The sequence below is a fragment of the Spodoptera frugiperda genome, chromosome 28 (assembly GCF_023101765.2).
Source record: "Spodoptera frugiperda isolate SF20-4 chromosome 28, AGI-APGP_CSIRO_Sfru_2.0, whole genome shotgun sequence".
Lineage (NCBI taxonomy): Eukaryota > Metazoa > Arthropoda > Insecta > Lepidoptera > Noctuidae > Spodoptera > Spodoptera frugiperda.
Window position 1 is genome coordinate 3,084,067 of NC_064239.1, and position 24,051 is coordinate 3,108,117.

The 24,051-nt window shown below is 34.4% G+C and overlaps 1 protein-coding gene across 3 annotated transcripts in view; it reads left to right on the forward strand.

The window, feature by feature from the left end:
- LOC118265482 (gremlin-2) overlaps positions 1–20,246 on the forward strand; it is a 50,331-nt gene extending 30,085 nt beyond the window's left edge. The window contains exons 1-2 of one of the 3 annotated variants that reach the window (XM_035578376.2): positions 16,772–17,003; positions 17,137–20,246. In XM_035578376.2, the coding sequence (XP_035434269.1) occupies positions 16,977–17,003; positions 17,137–17,814 (705 nt within the window). In that variant the 5' untranslated portion in view covers positions 16,772–16,976 and the 3' untranslated portion in view covers positions 17,815–20,246. Of the gene's footprint in view, positions 1–16,771; positions 17,004–17,136 lie in introns of those variants that run through there. The other 2 variants (XM_050705996.1, XM_035578377.2) reach the window with 2 other exon arrangements.
- The last annotated feature ends 3,805 nt before the right edge of the window (positions 20,247–24,051 follow it).

Here is a 24,051-nt window from a genome sequence, read left to right on the forward strand (position 1 = left end):
TAGCCATGCTAGAGGCTCTTATTCATGGGCAGCATTCCGCTACACCCGATGGGGTAGTCACCGTCGCCAAATCAGTCGAGTTCCTCGACAAACAGTTACGTGAGTAAGCCGATAACATAATAATTAATTTAGTATGTCTCACTAAAGTTACAATAAAATTATAATTCAAATCCATTCTCAAACAATCTAAGACTGTTATGTACAAAAAAACGTAGTATAAATAACACAAGCATGTTACGTCAAAATAATATATAACATAATTTGTCTTGAAAGGTGTGTGTTAATCTTATAGCCTGTAAACTTATGCGAATGTCAAGATACGTATCACGCGTTTTCGTACTTAAAAAAGTATATACTTGTACTGTAAGTATAAAAAATATAGTATTACAGTGTCATTTACTTTTTATTCAAGTGTACCAAATGTAATGTATTTTTTAGGTAATGTTTATTGAGATGGAAAAATAATCTTATCACTTCTCCTGCCTTGGGTGAGGCAAAAGAGAGTATTAGACTCGTACTGACTAAAAACCGCCCCGTTTCTACTATTGCTCTTCGAACCGGAGCCCTGGCAACACGACAGGACTTTCACGGCTGCGGTAAATGTTAATGTTACTATTATTTTACTAGAGTGTACATATACATGTATGTATTTAGGCAGATTTCTGTAACCTGCTACAGTATTGCTATGCACAAGTTCATTACTGCATTAATAAAAGCCACTATAATAAAAGATAAAAAATGTGCACTGCGTCATCACCGCATAGTCTGTACCAGAAAAGAAAATCGGAAACGTCCAATAACTCTATGTATAATTAAAAACTAAGCCACCAAAAAGGGTGACAAACAAATACCTCTCATAAAAAGACAACATAAAATATTTCTTTCAATAATATTGCTAGAGGACAACTCCCAAAGTTGTCACACAACTAGTGCGCTCTAAGCCTGACCACCGAGATCGCGACTCACGCGCACCTTATCTTGTATCAAATACTAATTATTATTATTTACTGCTCCCCGTTAACTGTAGTGTTAGGATAAACTAGTTTTTATTTAAGGCCAAGTGTGTTTTACAAATTATTTGAAAAGAAATCTGTGTTGTGATATTTCACACCATGTATGGGGCCATCCATTAATTACGTTACACCTTAAGCGGGGTGACGGAGTGTGACCTTATTTGACAAGGGGGCTTGAGGGTCTTAAATTTCGTGACGTCATATTTCAATTATTATAATCTAACTGTTAAAACACGAACTTGGAACTAAAATCTAAAAACTCAAAAAAATCTAGATGTAAAATTATAAAATGTGACGTCACACTAGGGAGGGGGAGGTCTCACAAATGTGACTAATTGTGACGAGGACGGGGGAGGGGGTCAAAAAGCATGAAATTTGTGTGACGTAATTTATGGATTTATTCAGAAAATATGAAATTGGAGAGGAGAGGTGAGGAGATTTATTTAATGTTTTTTACGTGACACTTTGAAATAATGACATCGTGCTGTTATTACATACTTAGGTATACATCAATTTAACACTTTGGTGAATATTTTGCATATGTATTGTGCTATGTTATTATGACGTAATTTCATTATTTGGAAATAAATCGCTAAATACAATTGTGTGGGAACTAATGCACAATGGTACACTCATATATTTACATAACCGAGAGTTTTTATGTTCGATATAAGGCTCATGCATATTGTAAGTTTACAATATTTATTTGGTTATTGGAATTATTTTTCCCTTTTCTTTAAGGGGGAAAAATCATCCAATGACTTCTCTAGCCTTGTCAGTCTCTTACTGACTAAAAACAACCCCGTTCCTACTCCTGCTTTTCGAGGCAGATCCCAGGTAAACTCGCTAGGTAGTCCGCAGCTTCGTGAAGCTTTCTTATCTTCTAAAAATATCGACCAATTTAATTATATCGTTGTCTCTTCCTTGTTTTGATTTGTACCTTATTCAATATACGCCTAATTTCAGAGAGGTCAAGATACACTGGTTTAGTTGCATTAAATAGGTACACACAAGTAATAACAAACACAACCAGTAAAAATATTGGACAAATTGCCACCATTTATAATTTCCTCAAGGTGCCTTTACTATCCAAATAAAACAATCAAGTATTAGTTATTGCTACATCAAACATCACATCAAGCTCACCTAAACTGTCAATTTTTTTATCAGATTTTCAACTTTATACTTCTGAAATAAAGACGTAAATGCATTGCAGGATTTTGGAGATTTGGAGTATTTTCACGTGCTTATGAAATTCGGTATTTGAGTAATAGGTGTCCTCGCCTTAACAAGGACGATATTATGGGATATGACTTCATTGCACAAAAACTTTACTAGCCACAAACGTGCCGAACCGTTCAACAATCCAGCTTGACTGACAGATATGTCGCAATCGATTTATTTGATCCGATTGAATAATCGACTAATCATACTAATTATACCTTTGTTGAACCGAGTCGCGGTAGGTATCGAGTTTTAAGGGATTGTCTTGTTGAGAGTACATTGATACCTATGATTTTATGTTTTGTTAATAAGTGTCTTTAGATGAATCAGACATAATTATGTAATTTATTGTAAAGAACTTCTTTGTAGCTTTTTTAATGCCTTGTTTTGGGTGTGTTTACAAACATTCAATTTCACAGCACGGCAGCCAGTTGCCCAGCCATCGCGATAACCTTGCAGTCTTTTCTTTTTTTCTTTGTCGGACTTCCCAAAGTTAGTATGAGAAAGATTCCTATCACAGGAATATACTTACTTAAAAAATAAAAACATTGACTTCTATAGTTATTTTATTAAGTATGTGCTGTTTGTCCTGCAAAATGCAAATCTTTAATATAGAAATTATATAAGTAATTTTTATTTTGCAAATAATGCAAGTTAAGATGACTTCGTAATAACAATTTATTGTTCAATACTAAGCAGATTTCAAAGTCAATACTCATATAGGTAATTGAATTTTCCTGCAACCAATAATTTGCAATTAATAGGCAATAAAAACCTAATAACATTACATCAATTAGACTTGTTAATGGAACAAATAAATACATAGGCACCTACTAACTTACATACGTGTGACTTGTCGAACAAGTTTACATTAAATCAAAGGCGGCGTATTAATTTTGTATAATGTATAAGTATAATTTATACAATTATAAAGTTTTATTTCTAACTTATAATTTATAAATAGTGTATGAAGTTCATGGAACTACTTTCAATTGAATGTAGGTTCCTACTCGCATATAATTGATGGAATTATTATTTGTAATGACTTAGTGAGGGGATTTCCTGCATGGAATTTGTTTCAAGTACAAAGTGCAATGATATCAGTCATTATGTCAGCAATATTGTTGTTTTAATGGTCGTGTAGTGACGGCAGCGGAGAAATAAAAGACTACACATTTGATTGAGACTGAGTAACAACGCTCTCTGGTTAAACAGAACCTTATTGTTATTCAAACCTTCTAATCAAGTGTCAAGATTATTTGAAAAAGGAATTTAGGCATTTTATAATTAACACTACACAAGTAAGTAAGTAATAAGTAGGTAAGTATTTTTGTGGTAATAATAATAATTCTATTTGAGGTTAATTGTAGTGTGTAACTTAGGTATTATAAATAATGTATTGTAAAATAAATATGACAAGGGCTGGGACCAAGTGTCCGTAGAGAACTATAAATAGAATTAAATAAAAACTTTGACGTTTTATCCCGATATTCTCTAAGAGATAGATCCTACTTAAATATTACCTTTTGAATATCGGCTGCGAAGCCGCATACACAGGGGAAAGATCAGACGTGAACTAAAAACTTCCTTGCCCTCACACACCTGAGTTTACAAATCTTGGTCATACTTTATCTATTGTTTGTTATGAGTGCGTTTAGAAATACAAATACACATGCGAAACAGTAGCAATAAGTAAACACATATTGATGATTCAAGTCTGATAATAGTATCCATATCTGATAATTCAAATTCACTGCACATTTATATAAATCTGGTAGTTCAAGGCCATTATCAAATGCCAAAACTGGTGAATCAGTCTGGTCTTAATATCTTTATGACCAAATAGATTTTACTCGCGATTTCCGTCGATTATTTACTATTTTAGAGTGGTGTGAGGTAACTTATAAATCTTGATGATTCAATGGGAATGTGAATTATTTTGACCGACAGTTCCTGACATTAAACTGATAAACAAAAGTGTGAGAGAGCTTTGTTTGGGCACGACCGGAGTGATACCACGACCTCACAGAAAACTGACGTGAAACAACGCTTGCGTTGTGTGAGTAGTGTGAATGAGGTTACCGGATTTAGTTACCGGACGGCCCAATCCCCGATACCCCAACGTCCCTTAAATTCCTAGCCCCTCAAAGGCCGGCAACACACTTGTAACGCCTACTTTTCACCAATTAGTTCTAAGACGACTTTAAAATCATTTTTCAATAAAGGAAGTAGGAACTATGTTTTACAATTTAATAAAGATATAAGTACAACAAATGTAAGCGTTTCTCGCTAACAGGGTGTATGGGGGAACAGATTAGTGGCATAAATCGCATTGGCTGTCTGATAACAGTGGCACTCCTGCCAAATTTCATTGCGCGCATTATGACGCGCGTCTGAGGTCTGTGTCCATTGTCCAATACGTCACGGTTAAAAAAACATATACAACAAGAGTTCCCTCTAATACTTTATATGTTGAGTATGTCAATAATGCATTATTTTCATCTACAATCTAAAACCTACAGATGATACCAGACACATCTCCTAACTTTCAGCTACTGTTGAGCGTAGAAACTAATCCGATATGATTATCAAGTTTACCTTAACCACTATAGGCAAAAAAAATTATAAGTAGGTACTAAGACGAAATTCAACTCAGTATCAAGGAGCTGCGGACTACCTAGCGGGTTTACTGGGGCTTCGGATCAAAGAGCAATAGTAGGAACGGGGTTCTTTTTAGTCAGAAACGTTTCGCTCAAGGCTGGAGAAGTCATTGATTGATTATCCCCCTTTTAAAAAAAAGTATCATTCGATCCATTAGGTCACGCCTATATTTTTTCTTTTCAACACAAATTCAAAATAGTGCATCTACATTCTACGATTCTACATAAGACATTCTAATTCGCAATCTCAAGTGCAATGGACGCGGTATATTTCACTACACCGACATCCGATGGATGGATGAGTCACTGTGTTTATTTGGTTATCAGACATCGTTTTAGTGCGATCTCCAATGGTCAGATGGATAGTAAATTGTTCGGCCGATCGTCCGCGGCTTGGATGTTGGAACAGAATGTACGCGCTATGCGTTGCGGATTTTGTTTGAGCGCAGTTATAGGTTGCATTGTTTGGGGTTATTTCTAGAATGTGTGGTTCCTTGTATACCTAGTTTGTAGTATTTTGTGTATACTATCTAATGGGCTATTTTACGGTTTTGTTATTATCAACTTAATCTTGTTATAGTAGAGTAGGAAATTCATTGAAGATGTTACAGAATGTTTGACAAAGTTGTAAGTTAACTAAAAACCACGATTAAGAATAGCTCTACTAGTTTCGAGTTACAAAGGGTCTCTTCATCAAGAGCAGCGTGCGCAGACGCCTAGTATGTCTCACGATAAGCATTATAAAAAAATACTAAATTATTTTATCAGACGAAATTTGTCTCTGGTTGAAGTGAGAGTTGATGAGAGTGATATTAAATGGAGTACCTTTGTCTATATTTTAATGATATGTTGATACGCCATTTATGCATACACTTGTAGATCAGTCTCGCCACCTCATTAATAAAACTAAACAGTTAATTTATTGCAAATAAACAATTCCATCTTCATAGCAAAACAGACATGTGTCAGGTGTTTGCATTGTTATGTCAATTCATATGTAAATAGTGTAATAATAATAATTACATAAATAAATGATTATTTAAAGAAAACGCAATATTATAAGGTTGTTATTAGTTTTTACCACTAGCTTAACTTGTGTTACTGTTTCAAAAAGAAATCTTTCTGTCATTCCATACTACGATCTATCTCTGACCCAATTTTCATCCAGAACCGTCCAGCCGTTCTAGCGTAATGGACTGACAAACATCCACACATTCTCACAAATGTTTACTTTTATAACACCAAGATTAAGGATGTCCACCACCTCAGTTCCATGCGGAAACATTCCTTAGCATACCATGCATGCGAAACAAAATGTAACAGCTCTATTATTTGTTATGCTAAAACGTGAGCTGGCGCATTAAATGTCATGATATAATGACACTATGTCGAGTTAACGCACGACTGAACAGTACAAATTACAGGTGCAATTTAACTGAGAATTGTTTATAATGAATTAATGTGTATGGGGCGACGGCAGGTGCTAATTATGCAGATATTACGACGCCCGTGTAAATAGTAGTGTCGCATCTCGCATAAGCTTTGAGATCATGGCGTGGCGCTTCGCTAAGAATAGCCTCTACACATACTTAGGTCTATATTGTTTGTAAACTAGTAAATGTTTGTATGGTAGTAAAATACGTCTCGGTTTACAAAGATTGGATCACAATTTTGTATTAGTTGGGTAAAGTTAGTTTTGTATAAAGATCGCATTATATCTGTTTAGAATTTAAGCCTACATGTACTTCTTTTATTTTAAAATAAAGACGGTTAGGTACGGAATATACGAAAATCACAAAAAATATAGTGGTCGCGACTGCCGAGCAAATATTACTGGTCTTTTTTCAAAATTTCAAAGAATTGTGCCCAGTTTATAGCAAAATGCTCACCCCCTGTTACATGGGACTTATAACACAAATAGTGAAAAGCGGGTATTCATTGTAAAGAGGCATTACGTGCCGTAATGTGCCTGCCCTTGCCCTTCTGGGACAAAGATGTGACGTTACTTACTCCATAAAAATATCCAAAACTTAATTTAATACCTACTCATCATCATTCTAGTATAAGAAATACACAGACCTACTCAACAGTTAGGTATTCAGTGCGCCATTTAATACAATTCCCAGCAACTCTCACCCGTTCAACCGGAGACGAATTACATTTGATAAAATAACTTAGAACTTTGTCATAGCTTTTGTTACGTCATAACATATATTTTAATAAAACCGGCATTTTGTTATATGACACCGGCCATTTGTATGACAACATAATAGTGGTTTAAAACATTAAATAACGTGTTTATGACTAACACAACTTGCGAACAACAGAATAACTTGCACACACTCAAACTTCAGTAACGTAATTTGTTGTAATTTTAATTATAACTTTCGTGAGACATACTAAATTAATTATTATATCATTGGTTTACTCACGTAAGTAGCTGTTTGATGAACGAGTGTAGTTGTGTGACAATCGCCGCGTCGTATATCGCGGAATACTGCTCATGAATATGAGCTTCTAACATGGCTTGAAACTAGTCGAGTTCTTAGTTAAACAGTTACTTTTTTGTTTTTATTTTAGTAAATGGAAGTCAATTATCATAAAAAGGTATCTTCAAAAACTGCCTTACTTCCAAAAGCGTTGGAGACGCTTTTACATTATACCTATTTCTCACTGGATGATTTTCTCCCCTCAAAAAAACCTCATATTTTTGGTGTTCATGAATTACCTTTGATTGTTCAATGATAGAATCAGAGGTGATTCAGACCCACGAAAAATATCTTAAAAATAAATCAATAATTACTAAGTAGTGTTTAGTGTTGTTTGAGGCTATGGAAGTTATACACATTATATACTTTATTTCGTCTTCAAGTTTATAATAAATCATTCGAGTTAACCACAAAGTTGGTGTGAAATTCCCGCCATTTTAACTGTAATAACTTAAATGGGCTGCCATTTAATTAATTGACACTAACGCACGAAATGAATCCAGAAATAGTTGTGTCATGCTTTTATTTATGGGTATTTAATTTAGTGTTTATTACGTATGTCGTTTGATCATTATTAATAGGTATGCATAATTAATAACGTGACACATATTTTATAGGTCGAAAGGGTAAGTTGTGATATTATATGTATATATTTAAAGTTTTTTATTTAATATATCTCTAATTACTTATACATAATATATATTTATTAGTACTTATATTAGTCCATGCTATTATTTAGGTACAATACGTAGCAGTGGGCATATAATGTATGACTAAAGTTTCAGACTCAGTGCTGCGTCATGAGAATTTAAAAATTATTATTTTTTATTTTTGTAAATTAACATACGTTACTACATAATCAAAACAATATGTATAACGTATTATGTAATATAATGAACTTAAAACTAAAGAAAAATAATTTAAATAAAAATTATCTCTCTTTAGGCGTCGAAGTACTCGGGATACACTGGGGAACGTTCCCAGAAGACTGGTCTGAAATTAAAAAGGATCTATTCTTCTTTTACACAAAATGTGTTGTTATCTTCCCTTCACAAACCACAAAATTAGATAATGATACGATTATCTGTTGGTTTACTTTAAATAAATAAGAAAATTATGGAAATATCCTTTAAATGTTTTTCTAGGGTTTTTTTCATTCATTATGGTGTGTGTAGTGAGTAGTGAGGTTAAAGTAAGATAAATTGGGTTTTTCGATTAGAAAATTCTTAGTAAACTATTAATGTGCCTATTGTATTGTATATTTGTATGTAGATATTAGTCACAAAAGGTAAGTATACACGTATGCCTACTATTAGTCATTGGCCCTAATATTTGATAACTAAAGAGTTTTTCTACGAATTACGCTATTCCTAGTGAGGTGTGAAGTTCACATAAGATTTTTGTAAGATAGAGTTGTTCTTATTTCTGGTCTAATTTTAATGTGACAGAGATAGTAAAATTTTCAAGATGGTATTAGCTTTGCTAGATTCCTGTTTAATCGAAATATCTGGGTTGGTTACTCTCTAAATGCTGAAATATATTTCGTAGATCAGTTCGATAGAAAAGGTTACTTGTATACAAAAAACTATACAAAGTAAAAAAAGTGAATTCCGTCTTCAATTTTCTTTACCGTCTTCTTTAATTTTTTCAGTCACGTAATATCCCTTAAACCTCTTAAAGTCTGAAAACAACTATGCTGTAAACAGCATCAAACTCGGTTCCGCTTTTATCCGCTAAATAATTGCGCGCATACATACAGACATTCCTTCTTTATTTTTTGGAATTGTTAAAAAGCCAAACTTATATAAAATAAAGCAGTAGACATTTTTTCGAGTCTGTCTATCTTTTTATACTTTCCCATTTAAATAAAAATTCCTTTTAAAGACATTCCTAATTGACTCGCAGACAATGCTTCATAATTGAAGTTTCATTTCATACAAAAGTTTCGTGGAATTCGTCATTTGGATGATATGTATGTATGTGCCTAAGTTTGTATGTCTGTGTGTATGTCAGTTAGAGCTCATTAGCTATCACATTCATCATTTCAGACCCACTTCAATAATATCACTTTGATTATTCGCTGTGGCATTTCCGAAGTATTCAGTTTCGCATAAAAATATATTTGTGTTTCGTAAAGGTTTGTTCATGATGCGTGTTTTTTTGTATGAATTTTTTTTTATAGATTCTTTCTGGTATTTTAAAGCATGGTTGGGTTTATGCTAAAGAAAATATATTACAATGAATTCGATGCTTATGTTAAGGATTAGCCACAGAAAGCTTTACGAAGAGACGAGTGGATCGAAGGTAGGGCTTTGTCCTGCAATGGGCCAGGAATAAAAAAACAAACACAACATGTCTCTGAATATTTAAAACTGACTGCACACATGGCTATCTGCCGCCAGATGTTATTTACGGAGCAATGTTGATTAAATTATTTTCGCAGTTATGTTTGTCGGCCACCAAAATTACCGACCACCAAAATGGTTTTACTGCACAACTTCTTATATCTATTATTTCTATTTTTCTGCAAGTGTACATATAAAAAACACATTTAAAAATACAAGGAAGAAAAGTAGGTAAAGTATGACAAATGAATTTATGATTTATATTCTGTCATGCAGGATTTACCTTGTCTCATGTATTGTGCGTCAATATATTGGTAAATACATATGTTAGTCATTTACGAATTATATGCGGTTTTGTTTACAAGGTTTTTCTAAAAATATTACCGGTATTTTCGATTCATTATGAGGTAATAATAAATAGTTGTATTTACCTATATAAATTGGTGTAGTAAGGTTATGAGGCATTATGCAGTCCTCCCTGTTATGTTTGAGCCCCGTGTACCATTCATTGCATGCATTGATTCTCCAGTATTATCCAAAAAAAACTTTCTATAGGTACCAATTACATTAACATTCTTAAAAAAAATGTTGGCAACAAAAATAAAATGAGACATGGAGTAGAGTCGGGATATTAGGATACATGATAAATTATTTAGAATAATTTTCAATTATTAATTTAAACTAACTAAAATAATTTCAAATGACGCCAATAGTAATTAATTTAGAACAAACACATCACATCTATTTTAAATCCTGCCTCGTCAATCAAATCGTAATTTTTCCTTAAACATAATAATATCGAATACATCAATGACTTAATTGCTGGGGAATGACATATAACAATAATCAATAACGGGTGACGTGCTAGGCCTATGTTCGGTATTACTGATCTAAGCTGTTGCGTCAATCCTAATCGAGAGACCTGGTGGTCTACCATAGTCGTCACGTAACTGTCAAACAGGACGTTGCTGGTTATCGGGGGATTTTAAGACTAAAAATATACTGTATGATAAATAATATATGTGTTTTGTGTGAAATTTCGTGGGATGGATCACGTAGTCAAATTTGATTATTATTCATTTGTATAACAAATCAACACGTTTATTGTCACGTGATTGCAATTTCATTGACATTTTTATTTCACATAAATTATAACTAAACTATAAAAATATAATTACGCTGTGCACTGGGTAATGCAATTGCAGCATCAACGAAGTAATGGTTCAAATCTGACGTAAAATAAGCCGAGCGTATCATCGGTCAAATTGGCTGAGTGTGAACGGTCAAGTGTTTTTCCATACTTTTTCTGTTCTGACGATACGCGATAGATAATACGCGACGCATGTCGCAGATATGAATCGAGCATATAACTCCTTGCAATCATAATTTACACTTAAAAAAAATGGCTGCAGTGTACACGATAATTTAATTAATTCGTACATTTAACTTTGTACGGTCAAAGTGATCATGTACGTTGGTCATAATATCTACTATATTATGTGTACAACCAACTATTTACCTTAGACAGTATATAAATTTTATTTATATAAACAGGAAAACATTGTTATTATTACAATTGCATATATTTTCTTTCCTGTGTCATTCCCGAAGTGTGTTATTATGTAATAATGCTTATCATATTTACTTATTTACAACGTGTGACAGACATTATGCCGTCATATTAACAGGATGATATTTTTGTATATAAGCGTAATGTCCATTAGGTTTAATCATTGGGATTTTCAATCATGGAATATTGTTTTGATGTATATATGTAGTTATATGTTGTATCTCGTATGGTAATAGGATTGTCCCATGTTATTATAACTATGTATAATCTTCCTCCTTTTTACTAACCTATTAATGGTCAAAAAATAAAAAAGTGTTTGTGTTTATTTATTTATACTATAGAATACAACGTTTCTACCGTAAATTATTAGGTGTTCCCAAATTGGCGTGAGCCTATTGCCATATACTGGGCACAACCACTGTACACCGTGCTACTACTGAGAAATTTTTGAAAAACCGAAAAATGTCGCACTTGCGACCACTCGACCAATGAGGCAGTGATTTTTTCAAGCAATAGATGCGTCTACTGCAAACATTCACCATTACGTACCATTAGACTTTTAAGAAGATAATTTCTAAGTATGGTAAACAAGAATCAATATTTTTATTACACGAAACCATAATAATAGGATGGTTACAACCGATAATGATTTTATTTTTCCTCGTCTTAATGAGTTTACAAGAAGGAAGCTGTGATAGGCTATAAAGTAATTCAAAGGTCGTAATACTAAGTGCTGTGATGCTATTATTAAAGTGGAAGCTCCTCAAGAACCTGTTTGCTCGAGTACCTTCCAACATGCGCGGGATGTGAAGCCGTTCAATAGTCTAATGTTACTTTCTATCTCTTCAAAATAAGCAAAAACCTTTGAGAGACCGTGTTCTTAGTCTTTTAGTGTTCGCAAACATGGATCAAATCATATCAAATTCAGTTCAGTTTGGTTTTGGTTAAATTCAAATCAATAGGGTAGATGACATTTTTTTATTATTTTAATGTCCGTCTTGTAGATTATTTTAAAATATTAGACACGTATTTTTTATTTATTTACGGAAGCAAATACTTTCGAAGATAATATGTCGATTTGAAACATCGCGTGACGTCACTTCTAGGTACATTTTATGCGAAGAAATGACGTATTTACTCGCACTCTTAAACTTTGATTTGTTTTATCTGAGTATTGCTATATTATATTTTAAAATAAAAAAATACGTGAATAATATTTTTATTACCTAACTGATGGACTTTTTATTTTTATACCCTGTCATCATCCTTATTACATGAAGTTTATCATAAAATATATTAATCTCTCAGCTATACTTATCTATAGAAGTGACGTTTGATTCCGCACATTTCATTCAATTCACAACTTTTGATTTGTACGACTTCGTTGTATACGAATGTTATATACGTACCTACATCTTGATGTGAAACAGAGTCGTTTCCATAGTTAGTCCCCACCTATTTTTAGGTTAGGTTTAGTACTAATTGCTACGTTCACATGTACCTAAAAATAAACGTTGTTTATGTTATACATAATATACCAGTACCTAGATATCGCTTTTATTGTCTAGATGACGACCAGTCTAGACTCTCGACTGCGTGTACCCGTATCAAATTTCCCAGGAAACATACGTGTGAATAATCGCCTTTATAGATTCTTTAATACAGCGTTACTTAGCATTGGTAATTTGCATCCATACATACATAACTGATTCTTGATAGAATAAAAATCTTTTGAACAAAATTGTATGTAAAATATGACGTTCGCTTTTGCCCTACTTACTCAGTCGTGGGATTTAGGATCGTATGTTTAGCATTCAAATCGTTCGATGAGGATTAATAATATTTATTTATTGTAGGTACGTACACATGCAGGTAACATAACTTTCAATTAATTATAATAATGAAATCGATTCACCTTAATCTGTACAAAACGAAGAAGAGGAACGTTTTCGCGCATCACCTAATCCAATTTCCCAGAATCATATTTTAGGCAGGCCACGGCAGGCATATAAAGCTGATCCCTTGGGGAGCAAAAAGTTTAAGACATTTTTTGTCACACCTATGACGTCCGTCTCTAATTGTTCCATTCAAAAAAGAAACTAAAAGTGTTCTTAATCCTATAATGTTATTCGATGCGTGGCGCGTCGGCCGGCGCTGCGCCCGCGCTCGGCTATTCACCGTCGATGCTTTTTTATTCGAATCCGTGTGAATAATAAAGGATTTTATGTCATAAGTTGTTAGAGCCCTCGGTTTGATTTATACGTCTGCTCGCATTAAACGCCTGTACCTGGCGTTTGAGGAACTTTACCTTTTTCTGTTCCCGTTTTTTGTGTGCGCGCGGCATAATGCGGGCGGTGCGCCGGCGCCGCGATACAAGCGCTGATCAAAGCGATTGGAGACGATTAAACTTAGTTGATATATAGATGGTCAACAATACACAGCGGCGCCTCCCAGTCGCGGTACACATTTCAAATGACGAATAATGCTCCTACGTTGATTAAATTGGTTTTCTTGTAATGCATTCTTGTTGTGCATCCAACCAAATGCAACAATGATGGTATTATTTGTGTGTGACGGGAAGTTGATGTTTTTTTGCCGAAATGTTAGCTGAACTACAAGAGATGATGTAACCGATGTCTGAATGAAATTAATTAATGAGTGCAGTTAACAACTCCAGACAATTACACTTCAATTTAACTTGTAATTTGTCTGTGACAAAGAGTGCCGAATTTTTTGTTATTATGTACAGGTTGTTCAATGTTTTGTGTAGTCTTTATTAGGTACCATAAAATAATAAACGTTTGGTGCCATGTTTAATGTTGGACGCATAGCGTTGTTAAACTTTCACAAAACAGGAATTATAGGCTAACAAGCTGTGTACAATCCAATGAGTAATTGTGAAAATATGACCCCGTAGGTACCTATTACATATGATCATAGTTATTAATAAAATAATTAACTAATACAATTTACCTTACAATAACATCCGGGACGTATAAAATGTTACGATTGAACAATATTGATCAATGACATCATTTGGAACACTAAAAGCTTATAATTCCAGAGATTCTTCTTAGAAATCGGTCACACAAACACCTTAAAGGTGCGTTCATAGATCACAGGACCCGATATATACAGGCTGTTCTATAATCGACACTAAAATGTTTACCAATCAATCGATTTATTTTATTAAAAACACTTAAGAGGATTTTACTGTGTTCCATTTATCGATTCATAATATAGCGTTCACGATTCGTTAATCGATGTTTCGATGGAAGTAACACATTTGTTTCGCGTCCCACTATACAAGTTTATGGCTAGACAAATAATTGTTATGAATACTCAATCAGTTGCGAATCGTAATTGTGTTTATCATTTGTCAATAATAGTGTAGACATTATTTATTACTATAGTTATTTATTATAATAGTGTTCATCTGCATAACAGCCAGTAATCATCCGTCGTAAAACTACGCATTGATGAATAATAAAAATATTTACAACATGTCATAGGTATTCGTATTATGAATTATAAGTTAGGTTAATTTATATTTCTGTACTTAACTGCACTTGCAGAAATGTGGTGTGACGTCTATCGATGCAAGCTAGAAAAAACAAAACACAATATATAAACAACACAAAATAAAAAAAAAAATCACTAGATTAAAAAGATTAGCTACAGTTTTATGCCCCAATTAAAATAAACCCGCTGTATAAGCGTGGGCGTGTAGACGGCATGTCGCTAAGGGTCGTCTAAACGCCTATTATGAACTCATTTTTTTTTGAGAGCCCTGCGAACAAAACGTTCAGGGAATGAATGAAATTCCTTCCCCGAGGTATGCTAAGCGCCCCTGTAGTAACAGAAAAAATAAACGAATGATTTAAAAAGGACTTCCTTTTGTCGTAAAATTTTTCTTTTGCGTCCAAGAATGTGAGATTCTTTGGTATTAATAGCTCTACTGTTATTTTTTAATAAAATGTGTTATTATTGTGTTTGTGTTTGGCCCAGTAGCCGCCTGTTTGGCTGCGGTGCTCGGTGTCCGACCTTCAATTAAGTTTTAAAACAAGAAATTATTTTGCAACTTTTTATTAGTTTATCACCCAATGGTTTGATTGGTAGAGACCTAGTAATGCAACATTTTTGTGCATGAACAGGAGTGAATAAACTACTCGTCCTATTTGTATGTACAAACTTAGTCAGTGGTATTATTCTCGATAATCGAAATACTCGTCGTCTATTTTTAGGTCCATCTATACTAGACTACTTGTGCTCTAGTACAAGCATCTAGATGTAGGTATAAATAACATCATACTAATGAAAAAAATCGAAATTCAGTATCACAAAACGATAACAATTAACTGATTACCGCTTTAAAAAAACGTAACTTTATATACATTTTCCACTATGACAATGTAAAAACATTCCTAATGCATGTCTAACATATATGCCAACATCTTGCATGTATATTCATGTTAAAATAGCGTACAATTTGCACAAGTTATATGTTAATATAATGGATTGATTGCCTTGATTATAAATCAAACCTCTAATTAAGCCTTCACAGAAACCAATAAAGTGTAGGAAGCTTATATTTAGCTATATTTTCTTTCAATTAACACACTGAACCTGCACGAATAATCAAATTTTTTGTTTTTATTTAAAATATGCATTTTACTTGTAATACATGTTGTAAAGTCTCTTTAGTTTACAACCTACGACAAACTTTAAAATGAAATAAAAAAAATAAAAGCATCCGCAAATATCCATTACAAATTTCGAATTCAACGGACTTCCTGTCCATTTTTAAATAGAGAATGGTGTCGGTATAGCAAAGAGGTTTTTCAAAAATAGGTACATTTATTGTTAAAAATAGTAATTGAACATTGGCACCCACACGTAGCGCCTACGTTTCGCAGAAGGTTGTGGATGGTATACGTTCAAGTTTGTATGGGCATTGTGGGCCGCACAAATGGGCGGAAGCGCGTTGATTCGAGATGGGCACCATGTGCGCCGGCGCCTCGAACACAACCTGGCGCCGCGTACACCGCGATACGTGAGGAAATCTCTCCGATCGTACCTGGCTGGTTTATGCGCTGACAAGTATTCTGCCTAATTTTCGTTTGCCGCACAGAGGCTTTTTGGTTTAACTTTCTTTTGTCTTTACTGTTACATTCAAATTAGACAGCAACAGTATTTGTTATAAAGTATAAGTGTTGTTTTCTAGATAAAAACTTATAATATAACATTACCTATTTTAAAATTACAAAGTGACAAAAACTTCTTTGACCTTTTTTTTATTGTCACATAAATATACAAAAACAAGTTTATCTCTAATTTCATTATCTAGGAACCGAGAAGGCAGGTTTTACAATTGTTTGCAAACAGATGGCCGTGAGACGCCGCCATTAAGAAAGCGCATTGTAAAAAGGATTATAAAGATTTGTATTGCGACCGTAGTAATCCGAAACACATGTGGTGCGAGGTGTCGCGTCTGTGAGCGGTGGCTGGTAGTAACGGTTCTGTGGTGGAGGCGCGGTGCGTGACTCATCTCTCGTTCATTGAGCGGTGGTCCATTGAGCCGCGCTTGCGCTCATTACCGCTCCGCCGGCCGGCCCTGCGCACACGCAAACAGCGCGCCGCTCGCGGACCGACTACACCGACGCACTGCCTACGACATGTTGGCTCCCATCTCTAGATACGACGTGAGTTTAGCCTACGACATCCGCTCCGGCGAAGCCTACGGACTAAAATTAACGCGACGCCTTATTTGAACGACAGCAATTTAATTGCTGCGAATTTAATATATTTTATTAATAACCAAATTTATTGTTGCAGATGGAGAACTTATCGAAATCGCATATCTGGCTCGCGGCCGCAGCCATCCTGGCGACGTGCGGGGTGTGCGCCGGCGCTGGCGTCGGCAACAGGAAGCCGTTCACGCCGACCGACTCGATCCTGGACATCATTGATACTGAACAAGTGCAGAGGTTCCTCGCGGAGAGACAGCGAGCGGAGCAGGCCACTGCATCCTCTTCTACGTCTTTTGTGCAAAGAAACGAACTCGGAGATGGCAGTTCTGAGACGGGTATGGTGGTATCCTTGCCTGAGCAAGAAGATACTACGGAATTGCCCCCGGGAGTCGAATTCAGGAAAATATTGAAATCATCAAAGAACGCTTTGGTCGTTACTAAGAAAGATTATCTCAAGGAAGATTGGTGTAAAACCGAGCCTTTGGTTCAGAAAATCCGAGAACCGGGTTGTCTGCCCACAACAGTGATAAACAAATTCTGCTACGGACAGTGCAACTCGTTTTACATACCGAAGGGCCCGCGGCGACGCGACAACAACGCTGACCGGCCGCAGCCAGCCTTCAAATCTTGTTCGTTTTGTAGGCCTAAGAAGTTTACTTGGGTGACAGTGACTCTGCGTTGTCCCGGTCAGAACCCGCCATTTAGACGCAAGCGGTTACAGAAGGTCAAACAGTGCAAGTGTTTACCTGTCGGAGTGAATTGACGTTAGTAGTGAGACGGACCCTGCAGTAACAGAGGCGGTTCGACCGCCAGCTTGCGACGCACTAGTGCGCACGGGACGCCTGGCTGTCCAGGGTGACGGCGGACGGAGCACCGGCAGGCTCGGATGCTCCACATCGTACATCGTTACCGTTGATTGTTTCGATCACGTTCCAGTGTATAGACTGTGTATGAACTGGTCAAATAAATTGAGATGCCGTGCTCTCATACGTCAATGCGGATGACGTAATGTGATGCATAGATTAGATGCCTATTTAGAGTTACATTGTAATAGAGCGGCTTCGACTGCAAGTCGTCGAGCAAAAGCTTTAATTGTTCGTAGCGAAACTAATTAGCTAGTGTGTTAGAATAGCGGTGGCCTTCCAATCGATTAAGGATTTGTTTTGGTACAAACTTGTGAATTATTTCCGTTTATTGAAAAGTGATTATTCTGTGTCTAAGTTGTGTTATTTATGTCGGCAGAATAATGTGTGATACTAGTTTATAGTTTGACAGTTAATTGTGTTTCTTTGCGCGTTTCGGTGAGTCACGGAATTGTAACGAGATTTAGGAGTAGCGACTTAATCCGCGTTACATTGACGTGTGTTATTTATTTATTGTGTAACGTTATAAGTAATGTATTGTAGCTAAAACAGAATACGCTTATAAGTTGATAATTTACTGTTAATCGTAGTTTCATCTTGTTATCTCGCAATAAATATGAGTAGGTAGTGGTATACGATATGTATTTAAATATATTTCAATGCAGTATGAAGTAACGTTAGGTTTTATGATAATTCGAAACAAAATTATGATCTCTGTTTGCTCTCAAGAAGTTATGCATTTGTTTCTATGTATATCTGTTAACATAATATATACATTTACATGATCTGGGACTATGTATTCGTGTACCCACGTAATGCAGGATATTATCATTATGTACTTACTATCTTAGATGTTGTAATATTACGTAGAGGTTAATAAGCCGAGTATTTATAACTAAACATGTCACGTACTATAGTTATCTAGTATTGTTGAAGTTGCAGAAATAAACTTTAATGTTGCGAGCAGTATTCTGGTAAATATTTTGATATTTAGTAACGTGTTTGTATTTGTTAGCGCTATTGTATTTTTTTAACAAAAATATTCCTTTAGTGATGTTGTATACAATTTACTTATACATTTATTATACGAAAGCCGTCAATATATACAAATTTAGTTACAAATACGTTACTAAACATTAAAATATTTGTCCTAAATTAGTTTTTCAGTAACAATTTGTATACATAAATTCAAGTAGAATTTTAGAAGTTGGTTGTAGAAAATCTTGCCATTACATTTCATTGTTCTACACGTTTTATTAAAAAGAAAACGTATTTGAGCATTTATTTAATACCTAAGTGAATCTTGTGACGAATTGATTATGTCTAATTGGCTGTATATTCTATAAATAATAAGCAACAGAATGTTTTAATTGGTATTTTATAAAAATTGTGACACTACGGTACACCAATTAGTCACAATGCCGTGTAATTATAAAACTATAATCTCTATGAAAAATATCTTCTATCTTTAACACTTTATAATAGAAGTAACTTCCTTACTATCGATACATTGCATACTCGTGCTGCGCATCTTCCTCGCATAGCTACATAGCTTAGTATCAGTGGAAACGGTCACGTTATTTCGTAGCTTAGCTATTACATTTTCCTAACATAGCTATATAGCACATTTCTGGTAAAAAAGCACTCTTAATCACCATGGCGGCAAAAGTGACCGGCGCTAGAGTAGGATTTGCTTTCAACATAATTTTTTTTTTTGGTAGTCAAAGTCTTAATTTATTTTTTTGACGATAAACTACATTGAAAACGAAATGACAATAATTTTCTTCATATTGTGAACACGTCATTTAATTTTGAAACTGTTGCGAGTATGTTAAATTAAATTATTACAATAAAGTCGCATAATACCTATGTAAAATTGAATATAATGGATTGTAAAATCATTTGACTGTTCAATATATATGTAATTATTTATTTCTGTATATAATTTTGATTTATATTCTCTCATTTAATTATCCTGTCTCTATAATATATGTACTTAGTTACCTCCATCTTTGTTTAATAAATAAACAAAATCATTAATCTTGTTTAAAGAAAAAAATATATCTTGCTAAATACATAACAATTCTGTTTATTTCTTAATAATAGTTCAAGCAATTGTCGACCATATTTCATAATGTTTAGAGATTATAATTGCAGATTATTTAGTTGTCATCTGATTGCATTACACGGCTGTAGATTCATTATTATTTGCTAACAAAACGATGTTGACTTATTTTTATTATTTAGAACATAATATAAAGGTTTAGTCGACGTTATCTACATATTGTCAAATAATTCCTTTTTACAGAAATAAACAATAGTACGTTTGAAATTTTGTTTTTATTTCCCTTCAATTATGTATATAAAACTACGAAATACATGCAGCTTTACCTACGTTTCCCGGTGTAAAAAGTAGCCTATGTATAATAAGTGTGGGAGAATCATGCTTCGGCACGAATGGGCCGGCTCGACCGGAGTGATACCACGACCTCACAGAAAACCGACGTTAAACAAGCCTTGTTGTGTTTCGTTGTATGAGTGAGGTTACCGGAGACTTCTTGCCGCTCTTCCCAATCTTCCCAATCCCCGATTCCCCAACAACCCTTAAATTTCTAGCCCCCAAAACGCCAGCAACGCACTTGTAACGTCTCTAGTGTTTCGAGTGTCCATGGGCGGCGGCGATTGCTTACCATCAGGTGATCCGTTTGCTTGTTTACCGGCTTATACCATAAAAAATCCAGGCTATACCTAATCTATATTTGTGCCTTGTTCAGATTCATTTATTAGTTTTTGCGTGAAAGAGTATTTAACATAAATACAGTTTGACAAATAGCTAAGACCATAATCTAAACTAATGATAAAACTGAAGAGTTTGTTTCTTTAAACGGGCCAACGGAACTACTGGTCCAAGTGAAAAAAGTTTTGTGTTTGATATTCCATTTATTAAGGAAGGTTACAGCTATAAAACATCGCGTTACGATCAATAGACGTCGAGTAGAGCGAGTGAATCCACGCCAGTATTGCTAGTCTATCTATACATATAATAAAATCGTAGAAAAGTGCTGTCTGTACATTGAAAATAAAAATAAAAAAAATAGCAGGGGTTATTGTTATGTCGATGTCGAACCCAAAAATGTAATTAACTTTTTTTTGTCTGTTTGTCTGTTTGTCTGTTTGTCTGTTTGTCTGTTTGTCTGTTTGTCTGTTTGTCTGTTCGTCTGTGCGCGCTAATCTCAGAAACGGCTGATCCGAGTTGGATGCGGTTTTCACGAATATATTGTGGGATGCTTAAATTTACATTTAGTGTTTGTTTCATGTCAATCGGTTCATAAATAAAAAAGTTATGTCAAATTAAAGAATCACGTCGAACATTCTATGCTTATACCATTAATCTCCGCAACTATTTGACGGATTTGGTTGAAATTTGGTACAGATATAGTTTAGAACCTTAGAAAGGACATAGATATATTTTTATTTCAAAAATCAAAAAATAAAAATAAGAAATTAATTATCTATCTACGATCAATAGAAGCCGAGTAGAGCGAGTGAATCCACGCCAGAATTGCTAGTTACAAATATAATCAATTAATTTAATACGGTACTGTAGTTTTTCTATTTTAATATTATTTTATAGAATAAATTACAGTTTTTTTATGTTTTTCCTTTAAGGAAACTGTGTACAAGGTTTGTGTCTGGGAAATATTAATTAATAGTTTTGCCCGCGACTGTTCCCACGTTGAAACTAGTGTAAATTGGACATGAGATTGATCAATAGAAGATAGCACATATTGTGATACATTGAAATAGTTTCCTTAACCCATTCTATTGTGCCAATTTGGGAACACTTGATAATTAATGGATAGCAGCGCTGCATTCTATAGTATAAAATAAAAAATAAACACATTTAAAGCACGGTTGGCGCGGTGGCTGGGCAACTGGCTGCCGATGCCGTGCAATGTGTAGCGGGTTCGATTCCCGCACGGAGCAACCCTTTGTGTGATCCACAAATTGTTGTTTCGGGTCTGGGTGTCATGTGCATGTGAAATTGTATGTTTGTAAACGCACCCACGACACAGGAGAAAATCCTAATGTGGGGCAACGTTTTTTTAAAGATAATTAATTAATTAAAGACAAATTATTTTTTTCTTTTTCACCATTAATGGGTTACGAGTATTGTGTGTACCTATATAATTTCTCAAGACAAACATTACGTAGGTTTGCTAATCTAGATAAAATCTGTCTCTGAGATTAATAATTAATACATTTTATATGATTTAGATTCCCATGTTGACTAATATATGAAAAACGTTCATACATTTTTGATCGTTTCGAACAATTATTACCCGACTATAGGAAGATTTTTGTCATTGTAAGCTACAACAATTTATGGATCACACAATGGGTTGCTCTGTGCGGGGATCGAACCCGCTGCACGATGTGGTGCAGTCTGTCGCCCAGCCACCGCGCAAAACCATGCAGACTGCAGTGTCGTCATCTTCATCATGATCAGCCTGTTGTCGTCCACTGCTGGACATAGGCTAGCTGGAGGGCGTCCCACACTACGCTTACCTAGATGCGGTCTCCACTCTAGAACATGTTTACCCCAACGGTCATCGCTTCTTCGACAATTGTGACCGGCCCACTGCTACTTCGGCTTGCTAATCCTTTGAGCTACGTCGGTAACTTTAGTTCTATGTCGGATCATCGGAGTTTAATGTGTAATTAATTCATAATTTTTCGAAATTCTCAATATATATAGGAAAGTCAAGGATAGATAATAATGGTACATTTTTAAATAAAACCACATAATACACAGATAATATTGTTTATTAAACAGAAGCTTACATTACTTCAGCGATGCACGATTACCAATGACAACCCTTCTCACTTGGATGGAATGCTTACCAAATACTTCTCTTCTCCAAAGTATGGGTTATAAATAGTTTTTAAACATTATTCTCTTATATTTTTTGAGTAATTCTCGGAAGTGATCATCTTTTTCTCATATTTTTTGAGTAATTCTGGGTGGTAATCATTATTTCCTTATATTTTTGACAAAAACCAAGTTCGTATATTGATACTTCTTTTACCATGATACACAAAATTTTGTTCAGGTTATGAGTAATTTATATTTGAGTCATTTAATGAATGGATATTTTCTCAAAATCTACTTATTAGTTGTTGTTATTCATACATATTTTATGTGAGTTACGTAATTTACGTTTCTTTCTTTTATTTAATAAATATTTTGTCTTATCCGTTCGCACTTTAAAAATTATTAGTGACGCAATAGTTGTTTGGTTGTGTTTTGTTTATCCCAATGCTTTAACTTCAATTGTTTTTTTTTTCAATCCAATATTATGTATCGTAGAGGAAAAACTAACCTGATATATGCTATTGATCAGTACCAGTAGTAAAATAAAAATTGAGCCTGCTTTAAACTGTATCCGAAATGGTAAGGACATAACTTCTAATGTCGTAGGTGCATAAAATCCAAACGTCTGTTCCCAAATGTATAAAAACCTTCAATTTCCATTTTTGCCTCACTGCACTAGATGGTATAGTTTCTATTGCATCACTAATATGTTACCTGCCGCACTCAGAGACATTTATTTGATTACTTAAAATATTCCTTAGTATCGATTTTGTATCGTTCCTATTAAATGACTCTGAGTACGGTGGTAAGTCTTCAAATATAAATATACTTTTAACCTGATTTTTCTTCAATATAGTTTGATTCACATCAATTACAAGTTGTTAATACGATACATCATACATATTTTTATATTTTTAAGGCCGAATCAATGGATTTTCATTGGTAATTTAATTTTTAGATTTGCAATATCTGTGTTTCCAAAGTTACTGACTGGATATGGGAGGTTTCTTGGCTTCAAAAAGTCCTAGCGAACGGGCCGAAAACCGCTAGGAATTAAATTTATATGACCTATTTTGCTTTGGTTGGGAATTCCTTAAATAGTTTTTATTGCTTTTTAGTCTTGACCGAGATTTTTGGTATATTACCATGGTGTTTTGACAAGCTATTATTTAACTTGCAATGTATATGTGTGAACTGGAATCTTGCAATTGAATTGGAGCAGATATCTTCAACAGTTTGAGTTATTATTTGGATGTACGTT